Genomic DNA, 18,033 nt, shown 5'->3' on the forward strand with positions numbered 1-18,033 from the left:
GGCTTTACCGAAAGACCCAAAGAATATTATCAGATTATGTTTTTTGTTTGCATTCTGACCACAAGTATTGTGGTTAATGCAGACATCATTCCTTGTAAAAGGTTTCATCTTAACACCTGTTTTGTTTGCCAGAAAAAAGGGGAAAACCTATTCTCATATTTTGGTACTGGCAAAGGAGGTCCCATGATGTAGCTGCTCACCCAAGCTCTCATTACTCTGATAGTGCTTGTCGTTGTGCTGTACGCCGTTTGGCGTCACCTTTTGAGACTAGGCTCCAAAGAAAGCTGTCTCTGGTGTTTTGTTGCCAGAAAAAAGGGGAAAACCTATTCTCATGCCCTTCACTGTTAGCTATAGATCGACAAACCTGTCCTTGGTCTTACCTGGAAAGATTTAGACTCCATTTAGTACCCGGTATGCTGTCAACATCAGTTTGCAGGGAGGATATTCATTACAGAGTAATAACACAATTTGGATTTATATAGCGTCTAAAATGCAACAACATAAAGGTCTTGATCGTGGACTTGAACAGAGGCAGATTCGGCAGCAATAACGGCTGGGGGAAGTGAGTGGCAGACGATGGGGGCAGCAGAAGAGAATGAGTGGCTTCCCACTAATCAATGGTTAACTGCGGGGTTCGATAGAAAGGCTTGGTCGCTGCAGCAGAGGATGCGCATTGGGGAGTCATAAGCAATTCAAACGACTTCACCAATCGCTGTCTGTGGTCCTGAGCCACTGACTGGCTCCCTCACCTTTGGGTGACGTCTTGCCGGCCTTGGCGTGCAGCTTCATGTGGCTGGCGACGTACCCTGCCGTCAGCTGCTTCCCGCACACTCCGCAGGGCACCTTCTGCTGGTGGCGCGTCACATGTGCACGCAGCCGCTCGTGTGTGGCAAAGCTCATCCCGCACGTCTACGTACACACACACAGTCACAAATACCCCTTTTCCACTGGCACATCTGAGCCGAGCCAGGCTGGGGCCCTCACGCTAACAGGTGGTTTCCCACAGGATATTTGCTGTGCCGAGCCGGAATCAAACCGTGTAAAACTTTCCTGCATCTGACCCTGGGCCAAGCAGCATGACCAGGGCTAATGACAGAATCCATTGCCCGTGACGTCAGTCGGTAACACCGCGAGGCACAGCGTCGCTGCATCATCTAAGTGCGTCTAGACTCCGTTCAATGCGCGCAAAGTCCATGACACGGCTCGGCTTCTGCAGTTGGAAAACAATCCGGTGCTTCCTTGGCCCTGGGCACAGCTCAGTTGTGCAGTGGAAAAGAAGTAAAAGATCCCCCCCAGTATAGCCTACATAGACTGTAGGGGCAGGTGCTCTAGGTGAGCGCCTCTTAAGGCCGGTACGGTGTCACGAGGGGGCGGTGAGGCCAGCACCACGCCCATCCACTTTTGTCTCCCCAGTGCTGATGTTTGACACACCACACCAGGTACTCGTTTAAGGCTGAGTCGAACTAGGCGAAGCCCAGCAACCACTTCAATTATCACTCGCACACACACCCATGCACTTGGTCAAATTTTCATTTAGAATCGCCCGCAAGCCATGTGAGTGCGATTTTCACCCAGTCATACGTCACAAGTCATGTTTTTGAAAGCACCATTAGCCGCTCACGATTTGCCACTCACACAAAAAAGCTGATAGCCGATTCTTTTTTGTATACCACTTGGGACAGTACCACCACCTCATAAGATAGCTATCTTAAAGATGCCTTGTTTTATCTGGGTAACAGAATGGGGGTTCAGGTAGGTAACGGAGTTGATTTCGTGTACTCATTATTTAATTGGCATGTCCCTCCCTTTATTTATTTTACTTTTCTACGAGATATCTGCCGACTAATATTTAGGCAGATATTTGGAATTAAGTACCTTTCATTGCCATCCCTTGAAATTAAATGCTTCAGGGCTTATTCGGAAACTGCGTTGTTTCGTTCCGTTCACCCATAAAAATGATACCATAGAAGCTACAGAAGCAATGCCTTGGTTAAAAGGAGCCTGACAAGTTTCAGAAGACGACATAGTTGATGACGATTATGAAGCCTGATGACAATGTGCAAGATTTAACACCGACAATGATGGTGCTAGACTCCCGTGATAAGGATATGACTGATGTCTGGTGAAATAGATGATAACGGTGTTGACGTCTTCCAAGGGTGACAAAGACGACTGTGGCTACATAAAGGATGGCGAGAATCGCTGGTGGCCACAGGCACCCCCGATTAGCAAGGTTGGCTACGTACGGTGCATTCAACATACATTCATACATAAATACAGTAGTCCCTCGGTTAACATTTACATCGGTTGATGGTTTTTCGGTGAACGTTTTCGCCTCCCATAGGACCCCATGGTTTAGATGAACGTTAAAATTTGAATCAACGGTATGTTTATGTTATGCACGTGGGTGCCAATTTCGGCCAATCCGAGCACTCGAAAGTGTGCTGATCCATGTCCTCAAACAATCAGCGAGACCCAAGTATGCACGTTTAGACCTCGCCTGGATTTGTTTACATTGTGTTTTCTGTTTTGGCAGTGGAAATAGCTCTCTTATAGACTCAGTGATTTTGACTAATTTCTCAACTTATAAGTGATTTTGATTAACAGTTATTTCGGTTAACAGTAGTTTTCGTGGAACGGATTAAAAAAGTTGACCGAGGGACTACTGTATGGACGAAAGCAGATGGTGGTGGCAAGTCATCGCGATTCCAGAGCATTAAAATTCACTCACCTGGCAAATAAAGGGCCTCTCTCGCAGGTGAACCTGCCGCACATGGCTGGTCAAGTGGTCAGGCCTAGGTGTGGGAGGTCAGGGGTCAGAAAAAAGAGTCATGCGTTAAGGTACATCACTACACAATAAACGACTTTTTTTTTTAACTACGCACACATACCAACATTTGCTATCAACGTGAACTTACACAAATGCACAGCTGCACATTTCGTTAGTCAAGTTTTCCCGTGTGAAGATGGCACTAGATCTCCCTGTGCTCTCACCTAGTTATAAATAAAAGACGTGAATGATTTACCGACACAAAACACACTCAGCCACGTAGCCCCGCAGCCCCACAGCCCATTTGCATGCCATAATTATGACAGCATGTAAATCATATCCCAGTAGTGTGATTTCATAAAATAGAGTGCTCAGCACTCAGTGCTCAAAATACCATATAAATGTGTTTTCAAATACGAGAAAATGTCTCACAAATATCCAACAATCACCATATATCATGTTCTATGCAATCCCTTTAAACCGTCCCATCCCATGTAACATGCGTGCCACTTTGGCTGGGTCGCCATTAAAAAAAAGAGCCTCTCCGCTCAATGAGCCTTACCTAAAATAAACTGCGCAGAATATTTGCAGGTGGCATACGCAGGATGTGTGCATGTGATGTCAAAAGGTTTCAGAATGAGACATATAAATTAAATTCAAACCAACTTGGATGTAATTATGTCAAATTATAAAATATCAATGAAATAAGATGACACAACAAAACGTCAATATTTCGATTTAAAGCTTTCGTGACTGCAGGGATCCATCTTCTTAGTTCTTTCAGTAAAGTCACGTAGAAGGGAAGTATTTTTATTATTTTATTACGTCCCTTCTACGTGACTTTACCGAAAGAACCAAGAAAACGTCAATAACTAAATAACAAGAATGAGTGCCTGTCGTTACATACTTTTAATATCCCGCTTTCACAATTTAGTAGCAGGAACCCTTCATGTTGGGATTAGGATCCCCGGAACAGAGTTGGAAGATGGACAGGCAATGGGATGCATTGGATAAGCAATGAACTGGAGCAATTTGTGCAATAACACCACACACCCATTTCCACAAAGACCCCCCATATAGCCTGAACAGACTGTTGGGGCAAGTACTGTTAGCGAGCACCTATGAAGGCCAGAACGGTACACGAGGGGGTGGGTGGCCAGTACCCCAGTAGTGATGTTTAAACACCGCACCAGGCACACATTTGAGGCCGAGTCTACCTAAGGGAGGCCCAGGACCGGTTCAGATAATCGTCACTGGTGTTGGCCGTGAGCGGGAATCGAACTCGGGTTGCCAGGTTCCAAGCGCAGTGCGCTAACCGCTGCACTGCCACACCTGCCCCCACACCCACATGACCAAAGCATGCAGCAACCCGACAGCGCGCCCATTCACACTCCCACACAACAACGCGAGGAAAGAAAAGCGGTCATAATGACGCAGCTCCCAAGCGTGCTTTTAGAGGTGTACATTTTTTCACTCGCAATTTTATCCCGACTGTGCTAGCGTCTTGGCGTCACAATACGAAGCGTCCATTTGGATCGCTCGCAATGCAGTGCGCAACCCTTTGCATTAGAGAATGGCTCTCGAAATTGGAACGCCGCTTTTCAACGTCAAGTTCAGTTTTCCAAAAGCGCTTCAGCTGCTCTCTTTTTGACTTTTTAATTCATCATTATTAAATTCATGATCTGCCTTCAATCGCTATTCTAGGGACACATTCTGCTGTTTTCCCAATGCAATTATTTGTGTGAAGAGGCAGACATCGCAGAGCAACTGAGATCCCTCCAAGTGAACTGTCCACACAGTTTGGGGGCAAACCTTTTCCACCCATCTTTTTGTATATTTTCGTAATGTTTGTCGTGTAACAGTAAAATCTACATTTCATTCTCAGAGCTGTAATTCTGTAAAATTGAATGCAGAACCAAATGTGACGTGATGAATATTTGCAGTCATTGGCGACGGGAATAAACCATAAACCATTAACTCAGTCCACTTGAAAACCCGGTGTAATGACAGGCGGCTCAAACCTGGATTAGAACCCAGGATGTTAGTGCCAGCTCAGCACTCTGACCTCTGAGTCACCCGCACATCTCATTTAAAAGGTGCATTTTAATTAAACTGTGCGCTTCCACAGACTATGATAAATTTAATTGCTCCACTGTCATTAGAACCGTTAATTGAAAGTCTATTTCCAAAGGATGGAAAAATACAAAGAAATGTCCACATGCAACCCAGTTATACACATTTGCGTCACCTGCAATATAGATGAACAGAACAAAAACAATCGAAACACGAGCAGTGCCATTGTCAGCGTTGCTCACGTGTGATGAGCTTCGAATCCACAATCATCAATAAACACTGCCCCGAGAACAACATATATTTAAATAAACATATACAGTAATAGGTGATGGCCCTTTGTTTATAGCAGAGCTATTATCTCTCAGCTATGATATCGCTAAATGAAGCAGAATAATTACCCGAATCGTCACTTATTTTAAAAATATTGTTTCCTCTTCAGGGCAGGGTGATTGACAATTGTGTTTGAGTTTGTGGAGCACTTCCAACCCAAAAACACTTTTTTGCTATTATAAGAGTTTATCTTTTGCACACTTTTACTGAACTTGCCGTGTTGTCTGTTTATATTCTTTGGAATCTTTGACGCTGAATATCTTCGGATCTACGAAGCCTAACGAGCTAAAATTTTCTACAGACTCACGTGACAATTCAAGGTTTTAATTATAAAAAACGGTCCAGGTCCTGCTCATCGCAGTCTTATTCGTATTTTAAACTAAAATTGAATACTCTTTGGTTTTTTTCGGTAAAGTCACTTAGGTATTTTATTAGATTTTTTACCTACGTGACTTTATCGAAAAAAACCAAAAAGGATGAATCCTTGCAGTCACGAAAGCTTCAAATTTAGAATTAAAATTTAATATTTCATAATCGTACATTTTACCCCCCCCCCCTTTTTAAATCATGAATGGTCACGCCCACCTACGACGGGAAACAAATGGTCCAATGACAGCGGCTGTTTGCTGGCCAGCCTGTAACCAATGAAAGGAGCGCTTCTATCGCCGCTCGTCATGGCGCCGGAGCGGCCGCTGTGCTCCCCTCTTCCTTAACGCGAGACCAACCAACAAGTACGCAAAATTGTTGGTAGAAAAAAAACAAGTTTATCAATGCACACACTTTTATTTGCACTCAAAAATAGAAAAAATATTATTTTGACCCTGGAATTTATCTAATTTGATGTGCTCAATAAAAGCGGGTGGCTTCCTTTCGATATGTTTAATTTTGTTAATGCAAGCCACTCACTTTGATTGAGCACATCAAATTTGATTAATTCCGGGGTCAAAATAATGTATTTTCTACTTTTGAGTGCAAATAAAACTGTGTGCTTTCAAAGCTTGCTTTTGACCTATTTTTTTTCAATTCCAGTACCATTCCACTGGTTGGACATGATGTGTTAAGGTAGCCTTGAAACAATGCCGACATCCTGGATTATCTGATGGTACACTTGTGATCGGTTTTCCCTTTGTACAAACGCAGTTTGTCGATCGGCAGGTCGCGCGTATGCTGAGGTAACGCTCGAGTACTTCCACCTCCTCCTAGACGTCTGGCTAGTATGAAAGAGTAGGCCAATGACCATTTAAAAGGCACCCTATAGCTCTCTCAAGTGGAGGCCCTTCCAATATCAATGGCATGAGCAAGTAATTGCAGGGCTGCACCTTTACCTTTTCCGAAAAACTCGATGTTGACCTAACGAGAAAAAATTTACCCGTAAAAACAAAGTTTTTCACTATAAATCCTTTATATGCGTGGCGGCTAGAGTCCTCTCGTCCTCTGGCTTGAGATGGCTGCCACCTATGGGTCAGATGATTGCCTGCCACCATTAAGCAATTGGTAATTAAATATAATTTATTTTTTCCTAAAAACTGTAAAATTTTGGAAAAAAAATTTCACGAAAATAAATTGTCATGCACAACGAGTCTGTTTGCAAAATGTCAGCTCAATTGGATCACGGGAAGTGGGTTAAAAAACGACCAAAAGATTTGCACGGTCGTAAGCGCGCAAGCAAGCAAGCAAGTGAACTTAATATAAAGGATTTAAAAAGGCACAATATCTGTTGACTTGCCAGGTAACTTGGAGGTGTTATTTAAGATATAGAATACATACTGTTGTTGTTTTACATTTTGTATAAGAGTAAAGCTTTCATAGGAGCTTATAACGTTTATCTATTGTCACTCTATCCTACTGGGTAGCACTGTGGGCAGCTATCAACTCCATTGGGAAGCCGTAAATATAAATCTCGGCCCAATCAACCAGAAACCCATCATCCCTCTGGGGTTCATTAATAAATTAGCACTTCGTGAGAAGTAAACAGTTTTTTTTCCCCGACAAATAAACTGGCAGAGTTTCCACTGAATGCCAATGTAAATGAGCACAGCCCAGTAATCATTTTGATATTGAGAACATATTGATGGGACTTCAATCATAAATTTTACAATACATTCAAATACTGCACCGTTACAATTAACACGAGTGCCTAACTTAAAAACTATATAATAAAAATACACACCCACTGATTGCTCGAAGACCTATTGGTGCAGTTATATATTTATAAACGTATGTGTTGATTGTAATAACATGTTAAAATTAAGTGCTTTTACAAAGCTTAATTAAAACTTAAATTTGCAACTTCACTGTTCAAATTCACACTTTGAATGTCAAGAGTATTCATGGCTACTCCATGTACTGCACTTTTTACCAAATATGACGAAAGGGCTCAACAGTTTTAAACTTTTTTGACATAACAATTACCCAAACAATGCACGAGACCAAGACTACTTCAACAAGGAAACAGAGAGAGAGTGCCTAAGGGCCTCGATACACGACAAAATATTAGGATGTTGACTGTAAACTCAAGAGAGGGTTCAGCTACCCAGGAGCATGATGATGTGAAGCTCACGTCAAGGGTCTGAGCCAACAGTGCCGAGAGCCTAGATGTGATCTCGTGTAACAATACATGGTCACAACATAGACACCAACACGTGCACAAAACAAGCGTACAAAATTGATTGCTTTTTGCACGTTATTTGATTAAGGGCAACTGCGATACATATGTAGTAACGCTCACGACTCGTTCACACCGGAGTTGGAGGCACACTTGTTTATTTAACACCAACGTTGTGACATACACATTTGAGGGGGTATCGGCCCCCTCACCCGTCTATCTGAGGACACACCTCTCTAGCTAACCCTAGCCTGCCTCTGAGTCCTCCACTAATGGGCTAGGGGAGGCTATCTTGGCCCGGCACTGGTCAGTCGGGCCCGGTACCCAGAGTCCAGACCAGCACTGGCTCTGGCCCTGGTACCACGCCACTGGCTCGAGCCTGCGCGGTCCTGATAAGGACGGCGTACCAGGGGGAGTCCAGGGCTCTCTCTAAGACGTCTTCCGTCTTCTCTCCTTTAGCTAAACATCACTCCCGAGCCCTTCGATACATTCCCCTTTTATACCCAACCCCTCCCTGAGGGGTGGGGCCCCGGGGGATCATAACGACCGAATCGACCCCCCAGGGTGTCTGGCGCGGACGTCGCAGAGGGCACCTGCTCGTGCACTCATGTAGCCCCGCCTACTGTGTTTGTTAACCATAGGCTGCCATGCATAACGGGCTCTCTCTCTAACACCCCTACATCACTCCCCCCCGCATAGCATGCAACCGTCCCGGCTGCCAACATACAAAAATTTGACAATAAAGGTGCCTTCACCCCCTGACCGCGCGTGTGCCTCACTATTTTTGAACAATAACAGGAACCAGAACAAGAACGCAACAGCAAGATGAGAAAACAACCCGTCGCACCCCCCCCGAATAAATACGAATTCCGTAAAAAAAACAGCCTATATACAATCAGCAGGGAACCCACCACGCACACACAACACACGGTGAAGCCAACATATGTACATCCGAGGAGTGGGGAACACACCACCCACACAACATCCAATGAACACAACAGCTATGTACACATTTTCCGGCCTCACAACAGTTTGCGCATTTTAGCGCGCGTCCTTGCAGCGGGCCCCTCACACGGGGTAACCGCGCGTGGCGGACCATCAGGTGGCAATTGTCCGTCTTGGGGTGAGCATTCATCCGACTCCGCGTGACCCTCGGTATCCGCAGGAGGGGTGATCGGGCGTGAGCCCGTCACTCCTGATGCACCTGAAGGTGGCACAGCCGGCAAGGCATTAGGTGAGAGCGACGGAGACGGACCCAGCGAGTCGGCCGACCCCCCACATGTTTGGCCACGCGCGTGTGAAGTGTGATTTTGTACCGCAGAGAAGGGTTTTAACCTAGAGGGGTGCACGAACCATCGCCGCTTCCCCCACTTGATGCGCACGCACTGCGGTCGTAACACCTCCACCACTTCCACAGGGCCCCGCCACGGCCGCACCAGTTTAGAGGAGGTTGCCAGTGGCACCTGGGGGCAGTGCAGCCATGCCTTGTCCCCCGGCTTCCACTGCAGCATGTGCGCTCGACTCAATCTGAGGCGCTCATTCGCCTTCTGACGGAGGTCAGAGTTTTGCATTGCAGCATCCCGTGCCTCGGTCAATTTGTCCAGATTAAATTTAACGTGGTCAGCCAGATTAGTTTTTCCCTGCGGCACGGGGATCTGCAACTGGGCACGAACAGGCGGGTCTGGTTCTCGGCCGTACATGAGGTAAAAGGGAGAAAACCCCGTAGCTGCATGGGGTGCCATCCGGTACGCCGCCAAGACCCCCTGAATTTGTAGGTCCCAATCCGTTTGCGAGTCCGAAACTTGTTGTGATAACATGGACGTGATGGTGCGATGCAACCGTTCGACCATCCCGTCAGTTTGTGGGTGATATGGGGAGGTCCGAATTTTCTTTGTGCCCAGGAGATCACAGACTTGTCTGAGTAGTTTACCGGAAAAATTTCTGCCCTGGTCGGTCAGCAGCCTCTCCGGAGCACCTTTGTCCAGGACATAACCCTGAACAAAGGCCTCCACGATGGCTGCTGCCGACTGGTTGGCCAGAGGCCAGGCCATAGGCCAGCGTGTAAAATACTCGACACCAGTCAACAAATATCTATTCCCCCTGGGGGTGGCGGGGAATGGTCCCAAAATGTCCAGAGCGACCAGCTCGTTTATCCTGGACACTTTGATCGATTGCAAGGGCGGGTTAGACTCCCGTGCCGGCGGTTTGCGTTGTGCACATCGAGGGCATGATCCCAACAAATCCCCAACATCCCTCGTCATGCCAGGCCAATAAAAATCAAGTTGCAGCAAGGCGAGAGTCTTTTGGGTCCCCAGGTGTAGGAGGCGCTCATGAGCGGCCCATACCACCCTGCCCCGCAACCCAGTAGGGACCACCAGCCGATGTCGACGCGACTTCCCGTCCCAATGCATCAGCAGGCCTTGGCACATTTCCCATGCGTCGGAACCACCTCTTTTTCCCCCCGCCGCACCGCCAACGCGACGTCGCCACCCGAGGAGGGAGACATCCTCCATCTGGAGGCGCCCCCATTCAATGACGGGCAACCCCAACAGGGAATCTTTGCCCTGTTGTTCGATCGAATTAGTAACTACTGTATCGTCGTCGTTGGCGGCCGCCAAGACAGGAACCGATGTGTCCCCTGGAGGTCTGCAACGTCCAGACCCCAGGAGGCATGCACACTCGGAGGTGGTTGGCAAGCGCGACAGAGCGTCCGCGTTGGTGTGGCGAACGCCCTTACGGTATGTGGTTTGGAAATCGTAATCCTGGAGGACCTCCAACCATCGGGACAATTGTCCCGATGGCTGTTGAACCCTCAGGGCGTACTGCAGTGCCGCATGATCTGTGCGGACGGTAAAATGCCGACCGTACAGATATGGGCGATACTGTTGGATGAAATGGACAATTGCCAACAGTTCCCTACGGGTGACACAATATCGTTGCTCCGCTGGAGACAACACCCGACTGCCGTACGCAACCACACGTTCCACGCCGTCAACCACCTGGGAGAGCACGCCCCCAATACCCGTGTTGCTCGCATCGGTGTCGAGCAAGAATGGTTTTGAAAAATCAGGGTAAATCAGGGGAGGAGCGTTTACCAAAGCGTCCCGAAGGGAGCAAAAAGCAGCTTCCTCCTCCTGACCCCAGCAGAACCGAACCCCTTTTGATGTTAAAGCGTGTAGGGGTTTTGCTATAGTCGCAAAATTAGCGACGAAGCGTCTATAATACGACGCAAACCCAATAAAACTCCTAACCTCTCCCACTGAGGTGGGAGTCGGCCAGGAGCTTACACACTGCGTTTTGGCGGGATCGGTAGAAATACCTGAGCGTCCCACGATGTGCCCCAAATAACGCACCGACTCGCGTAACAAATGGCATTTTTGGGGCTTAAATTTCAAATTAGCAGCCCGCATCTTTAGGAAAACCGCCCGCAACCTCTGGAGATGTTCATCAAAAGTTTTGCCAAAGACAATAACGTCATCCAAATAAATCAGGCACGACTCCCATTGCAATCCAGCCAAAACCAATTCCATCAACCGCTGGAAAGTTGCCGGCGCTGAGTGTAAGCCCATCGGCAACCGGTTGAATTGAAACAGGCCGTGCGGAGTACGGAAAGCAGTTTTAGGCTTTGAATCATCGTCCAGAGGAAGCTGCCAGAATCCCGAAAGTAAGTCCAATGTGGAGAAGAATCGCGCTCCCGCCAAGGCGTCAAGCGATTCGTCCATCCGTGGGAGCGGGTATGCGTCGGCAACCGTAATTTTATTAAGGCGCCGAAAGTCAACGCAAAACCGCAACGAACCGTCCTGCTTCTTAACCAGGACGATCGGCGCTCCCCAAGGGCTGTTGGAGGGAGAAATGATGTCGGCGGCTAGCATGTCATCAACAGCCGATTTGACATGGTCCTTTTCGGCGGGACTCAACCGAAAAGGATTCTGGCGTATTGGCGCGCTGTCACCCGTATCAATATGGTGACGCAGCAGATTAGTGCAGCCCAAATCGTATTTATCCCGACTGAAAACGTCGGAAAATTCCCTTAGTAGTGTCTTAAGACGTTGACGCTCTAAATTTGACAGGTCCGTCGATCCCGCACAAAGCGCCTCGAGCCACCCTTCATCGCTGTCCGAATGTGGTCGCGGTGCAGGGACAGCGCCGACATGACTCGCGACGGGTTCCTCACAGGGCACCGGCGTTGCGTGAGCAAGCACGGTCCCCTGTGGGACCACCACCGTCTGCGAGCCCACATTGAGGACCGCGATGAAGGGTTCTCCTTCCCCTCTCACTATGGTCTGGGCCGGGAGTAAATCAGGTCCACTGACCCCGGCCCTAGACGGTCCCAACAGAACCCCTTGAGCCCCAATGCCCTTAGCGAAGGGCCGCCGAAGTTTCAAAGGAATCAACATTTGCGCCCCCGGAGGAACGCGCACCGTTCTATCTACGAACGCCGGCACCGTCGCGAACGCCGTCCGGCTCGTAGCGGGGGATGGCAGAAACGCCATGCGTCGGCCCGATGGGAGTTCAATGCATCCCTGGTCGATTAATATCCTAATCGGCATTTTGGCCAGGAAGTCCGTCCCCAGCAGGCACGGAACCGCCAGCGAGGAGGAAACAAAAATCGGCCCAGACAATTTAATATCCCCGACACAAATTTGGGCACGAATTTGTCCGATGATGCCAAGTGAACCCCCGTTAGCAGCAAAGAATGACACGTTAACAGGCATCAAAGGACGGCTTTGGGCAGGGAGAATGTTATAAATCAACTCCGAAATAATGGTCGCCGATGCTCCTGTATCGACCAGGATGCGCACCTCGACCCCATCGATGTGACCCACAACGGCCGACGACCCTGACGACGCGGCTACAACCCGATGGGCCAACACGGACCACTGGCTGGGTTCAATCTGAGTACCCAGAGCGGTGCGTGTTGGTGCCATGGTACGCGATATTGGCCCCCCCTTCGCTGCGGTGTTTGAGTGTGTGACGGGCGTGTGCGTGGGCCAAGCATGAGGGGTGCCGCGACTCGCCGGATTATGATGGTGGAGCTTGTGACGAGGGCCGGCGTCCCGTTGAGGTGTCGTCCTGCGCTGCCCAGGAGAGCGGCACCCCGAGGCGACGTGGCCCCGGATGCCGCAGTTGTAACAGCGTGGAAGCGCTGGTGACGACGATGGATGTTGTAGACGGCTTGAACCGGCCCGGTCCTCCCGTACTCCCGCTCCATGCTGCCGTTGATGGTCGATGGCGCAAACCTCTTCCGCCGGGAGGGTGGCTGCAGCGACGGCACGCCCGCTCGCCGCCTTGCTGGCCTTCCGTCGTTGAGAGGACAGGTTTGCGTGGAGAAGACGGGCCGCTTGGAGGGAGCACATCTCTGCATCGTCCTGTGCGACAATGACGATGTCTAAGTCGTCCGCCAGCAAAAGTATCTTCTCTGTCACCATGGCGTCGACACCCTCGTCATCCATTCGTGGAAAGGCCTCCTTCGCCAGTGCCAGGAGGCTTGTGCGGTACGCCAGGGGCGACTCCTTCGTCCCCCGCTGGCGATCGTAAAAGAGTTGGCGACAGTCCGATGGTGGACCATATACCGCCGACAGCACCTGCATCGCCTTCCGCAGCGTGGAGCGCCTCTCCTTCGAAGCCGATGTTAGAGTGGCGAGGGCGTCGCTGTCGAGAAGTGCTGGCAGCGCGCGGAGAGCCTCGGCGTCTGTCCACTGTGCCATCTCCTGGTGAGCGAGGAAGCGCCGCTGGAAGCCGCCCCAGTCGCCATCCTCGCCCACAAATTCCTTGAGTGGAGGTAGCCGCTGATGTAAGGCAGCGGCTGCAGAGGAAGAACGCACTCCCTCGTCCGCCTCACTCAACTCAGCGTCGGCACGAACCAGCGATGGCATCGCCGGTCGCACCCGTGGTGACGTTCCGCCCGTTGGTGGTGACGCGGCAGGTACTGTACTCCCGCCGTTGGACGCGATGCTTAGAGCGGCCACGCCCTCAACAGCAGCTGCGGCGATGGCGGGAGTTTCAAAATGTTGCTCCGTGGAAATGGCGGGAAGGCGCTGTGATCGTCGGCTGCCGTTGCCCCGTGGCGGTCCCGCAGCCCCCAGCTGCGTGATGGTGTCGAGCATGGCGGCTGCGGCGTACAGCAGCTCGGTCAGCTTCGCGTGCGCCTCCCTCAGCCCCTCCATCGACGGCTCCCCTTCCTCCAGCTTCTGTGGCGTGGATGCGCCCAGCCCCGGCTGGTCGATGGCATCTTCAGCCGTCTCGGGCCCTCCGACTGCAGTGGTGTCTTCTGCCTCTGGTACCCCGACTCGAGTCGTCCGGCGTGTATCCATGTTCGTACTTTGTTTCACTTCTGACGCCAGATGTAGTAACGCTCACGACTCGTTCACACCGGAGTTGGAGGCACACTTGTTTATTTAACACCAACGTTGTGACATACACATTTGAGGGGGTATCGGCCCCCTCACCCGTCTATCTGAGGACACACCTCTCTAGCTAACCCTAGCCTGCCTCTGAGTCCTCCACTAATGGGCTAGGGGAGGCTATCTTGGCCCGGCACTGGTCAGTCGGGCCCGGTACCCAGAGTCCAGACCAGCACTGGCTCTGGCCCTGGTACCACGCCACTGGCTCGAGCCTGCGCGGTCCTGATAAGGACGGCGTACCAGGGGGAGTCCAGGGCTCTCTCTAAGACGTCTTCCGTCTTCTCTCCTTTAGCTAAACATCACTCCCGAGCCCTTCGATACATTCCCCTTTTATACCCAACCCCTCCCTGAGGGGTGGGGCCCCGGGGGATCATAACGACCGAATCGACCCCCCAGGGTGTCTGGCGCGGACGTCGCAGAGGGCACCTGCTCGTGCACTCATGTAGCCCCGCCTACTGTGTTTGTTAACCATAGGCTGCCATGCATAACGGGCTCTCTCTCTAACACCCCTACACATATTAGGGACTGCAGAGGCAATACAGTATAGGCAGAGACAATAACACTACAATAAAGCCTTTAAAAAAACTGTCTTGTGCCTTGGGATGAAGAGCCACTGCCCTATGTATTGCCCTAGTAGACATTTTTTAAAGTAAGATCGTGTTTAAGACGTAGTAGGCTTTCGCGACCAATATCATCCATAATAGAGGTTTTTGGGTTAGATCGCGTAAATATATAAATGTGTCGTTAAAACCCGCCACCACCCAACACAGCTAACTAGTAAGGGTTGTCACGTAAACAGAACATGCCAATTCGTCACTAGTACAGCACACCGGTGTGTTGGAGAGCCAAGCCACAACATTTACAATCTGAGTATGACGTTTCGCCAGTAATTACAACTAGCTTCAAGATAGTGTTATTGGAGATGTTGGTGCGGTGCTTTCAATCTGCAGTCTAAAATAATAATCATATTGAAAACCTTGTTGTGAAGCAAATCATTCTTTACAGGTCATGAAGAAGCACTATCAAGAGCTGCGTAAGCGATGCCTGTCAAAGCGACATCAGAACTGCTTCTGTGGTGTCATCTTCCAAGGCTGTGTCTTACATCACAACACGAAGTCCCGCTAAAGAGGCAATGCGATTCATTGCATGACTCCTACTGTAGTACAGAGGATTTCGCGGTTAAGCCATGTAGATTTCCAATGTCTTTTCGTGTTGTTCGCTAGGATGTCCAACGTCCCGCCCCGCGTGTCAGAGAACTTGCTTCAAGAAGCTTCAAAAAGCTTCCAGCACGTGCAGAGAAACGTCGGGCAGCACGCCGAACATCACGCGGTGCAATCCGAAAACACGTCGGAGAGCTATTATACGACCTCGTGGTCACATATGGGACACAAGGGGTGATAAAAGCATGCAGTGATCACGATTTTGGCAATAGAGGTTTGATAGTGTGGGTGGGTAACTGGTTGTGGGTGGGAGTGGGTGGGTGTGGGTGGGTGTGGGTAGGTGGCTGTGTGGATGGGTGGGTGGCTGTGTGGATGGGTGGGTGGCTGTATGGATGGGTGGGTGTATGGATGGGTGGCTGAGTGTGGGTGGGTGGCTGGGTGTGGGTGGGTGGCTGGGTGTGGGTGGGTGGCTGGGTGTGGGTGGGTGGGTGGCTAGCTGGGTGTAGGTGGCTAGGGGCGCCAAAGAGACAAAATGTTAACTACCTCGCCTGGTATACAAGAGGTTGTGGGTTCGATCCTGACCCCGACGTCTGTATATTTGAAGTTTGCGTGTTCTCCCCGTGTTTTTTTTGTTCTCCCTGTGGTCATGTGGATTTTTCTCTGGGTCTTTAGGTTTTTTCCTCCACATTTATAAACATGCGTTTAGAGTATTTGGCTGCTATAAATGTCCACATGATAGCAACTTTGTTGAGTTATTATTTGGGGCCAGGTCGCTCCTGAAAAAGAGCTATACAGCTCAGTGGGCCTTACTTGGTAAAATAAAAAATTGTTTAAAATGATTTTGGTGCGAGTTGGTAGCTGAGGGTGGCTGGGTGGGTGGCAGTATGGATGAGTGGCTGTGTGGGTGGGTGGCTGGGTGTGGGTGGGTGCGTACGTGCGTGCGTGCTCACACCTGGAGAAGCCCTTCCCACACCACAGGCAGGAGCAGACCTTGCCATCGCCATCCTCGTGCGTGCGCAGGTGGTAGCTCATGCGGTCCTTGCGTTTGAAGCGTTGCTTGCACACAGGGCACTCGTACGGCCGTTCATCCGAGTGCGATAGCTTATGCCGCTTCAGGTGGTAGAAGTCACGGAAGACCTTTCCGCACACGTCGCACGCGTGCGTCATCCTCCCCTCCCTGCGCGTCGTCCTGCATACACAGCACACAGCACGTGGTTATCAGGCGGCAGCACAAAGAAGAAGGGAGGGAGGCTGTCGTCCACCGCTCCCGTTCTATTACCCCTGCGTTCCAGTGCTCACGGCCGCACACAGGGGTGAGGCAAGGGCCCACCTCCCCCATATGAATAAGCCTGAGATTTTTACATGCTAACTTTTAGTAAATTTCAGTTGATGCGCCGGATAAAAAAAAACGTACGGAAAAGTCACGAGCATACGGTATCTTTGAAATTAAATAAAGCGCCAAACCAATTGTGTTTATACAGCCATTTTCAATATTTCATGGACTTTCTTCATATTCACGATTTCCATGACCTCCGTGATACAATTTTAGCCTTAGTTATGCACCACTGCAATTGTGCAAGGCACCATTCTTTAACTTGGTTGATCAGCTGTCACCGGTTATCGTGTATGCCACAGGTGGCACCATGCTTAAAGCACAACACTCACAAGCCCGAAGCTCATGAGTTCAAATCGTGGTTGGGGGTCAACTAAACCAATAATTTATCTGAGGTTGATAAAAATAAGTAACAATTAATAAGATAACAATGATCATCTTATGCAGACACCGCCCCTGCCACCATAGAATTTTACAACAGAAATAGTGCAAACCTGACAATGGAGACATTGACTTTTGACTTAAATATCTTGGCAAAGGTGTACAAACGAAAACTGTCAGCAGTTTTCATTAACACTGCCTAACTACGTAAAAAAATAGATAGTTGGCAAAAAATTCTGGGCATTGACCCTTCTTCAGAACAGAGAGATGATGCTTAACGGATATGAGTTCATTGGTGCACTCCACAGATTGTATTAGGCAGTGGCAAGTCAAACTTAAGTTCAACAGGCCACTGGCAAACGTTCTGACCAGAAGGCCAGGATGCCTGCATTCTTTTCAAAATCGCAGCACTGTCAAGAGAGGCCTAACAGGTCACCTGGTAAGGTTGCATTCACTAAGAATGACCGTGCACCACAAACACTGCCACCAGGTTCATGATATAATCCAGCATGCTGAGGGCCCTTTAATGACCAATTGGTGCAAACCTTTCCTCCCCATTCGAATGTGTTTTCCCTATTGCTTACTGAAGCAAAAATGTACGTACAAAATGGAATGTTGTACCATCACCAGGAGCCCCCCCCCCACATTTAAGTTTTTTTTGTAGCTATGGTTGCTTCTACTGCCAGCTTGAAGATTATCTATACAAAGTGTCATATACTGTTACCCAACTACTACCGTCTCTGGTTGCCAAAAGGGTTCTGCTGTATTAAAAACACGAAACATAAAAAAAAATTGCTCGATTCATGTAAAAACACAGAAAAAATAAAAACAATGTGTGTTAATTGAAGATTGTTTTTCAATTATTAAGTATCTACAATTAAAAAAAGCATTGTTTAAATTGTGAAAGTAAAAACAAGTGAGATACCTGGACAAAAGTGTGAGGAAAAGATAATTTACAAAGAGCTATGACAAAAGCC

General features: G+C 49.1%; 1 protein-coding gene across 4 annotated transcripts in view; it reads right to left on the bottom strand.

Annotated features, from left to right (window-relative positions):
* LOC144933148 (uncharacterized) overlaps positions 1-18,033 on the bottom strand; it is a 28,429-nt gene that overhangs the window by 5,705 nt on the left and 4,691 nt on the right. For 2 of the 4 annotated variants that reach the window (XM_078857739.1, XM_078857738.1), the window contains exons 2-4: positions 16,295-16,531; positions 2,732-2,795; positions 750-909 (exon numbers count right to left, since the gene is read on the bottom strand). In XM_078857739.1, coding sequence (XP_078713865.1) covers positions 750-909; positions 2,732-2,795; positions 16,295-16,531 — 461 coding nt within the window. The remainder of the gene's footprint in view (positions 1-749; positions 910-2,731; positions 2,796-16,294; positions 16,532-18,033) is intronic. The other 2 variants (XM_078857741.1, XM_078857740.1) reach the window with 2 other exon arrangements.

This window comes from Lampetra fluviatilis, chromosome 6 (assembly GCF_964198595.1).
Source record: "Lampetra fluviatilis chromosome 6, kcLamFluv1.1, whole genome shotgun sequence".
NCBI lineage: Eukaryota > Metazoa > Chordata > Hyperoartia > Petromyzontiformes > Petromyzontidae > Lampetra > Lampetra fluviatilis.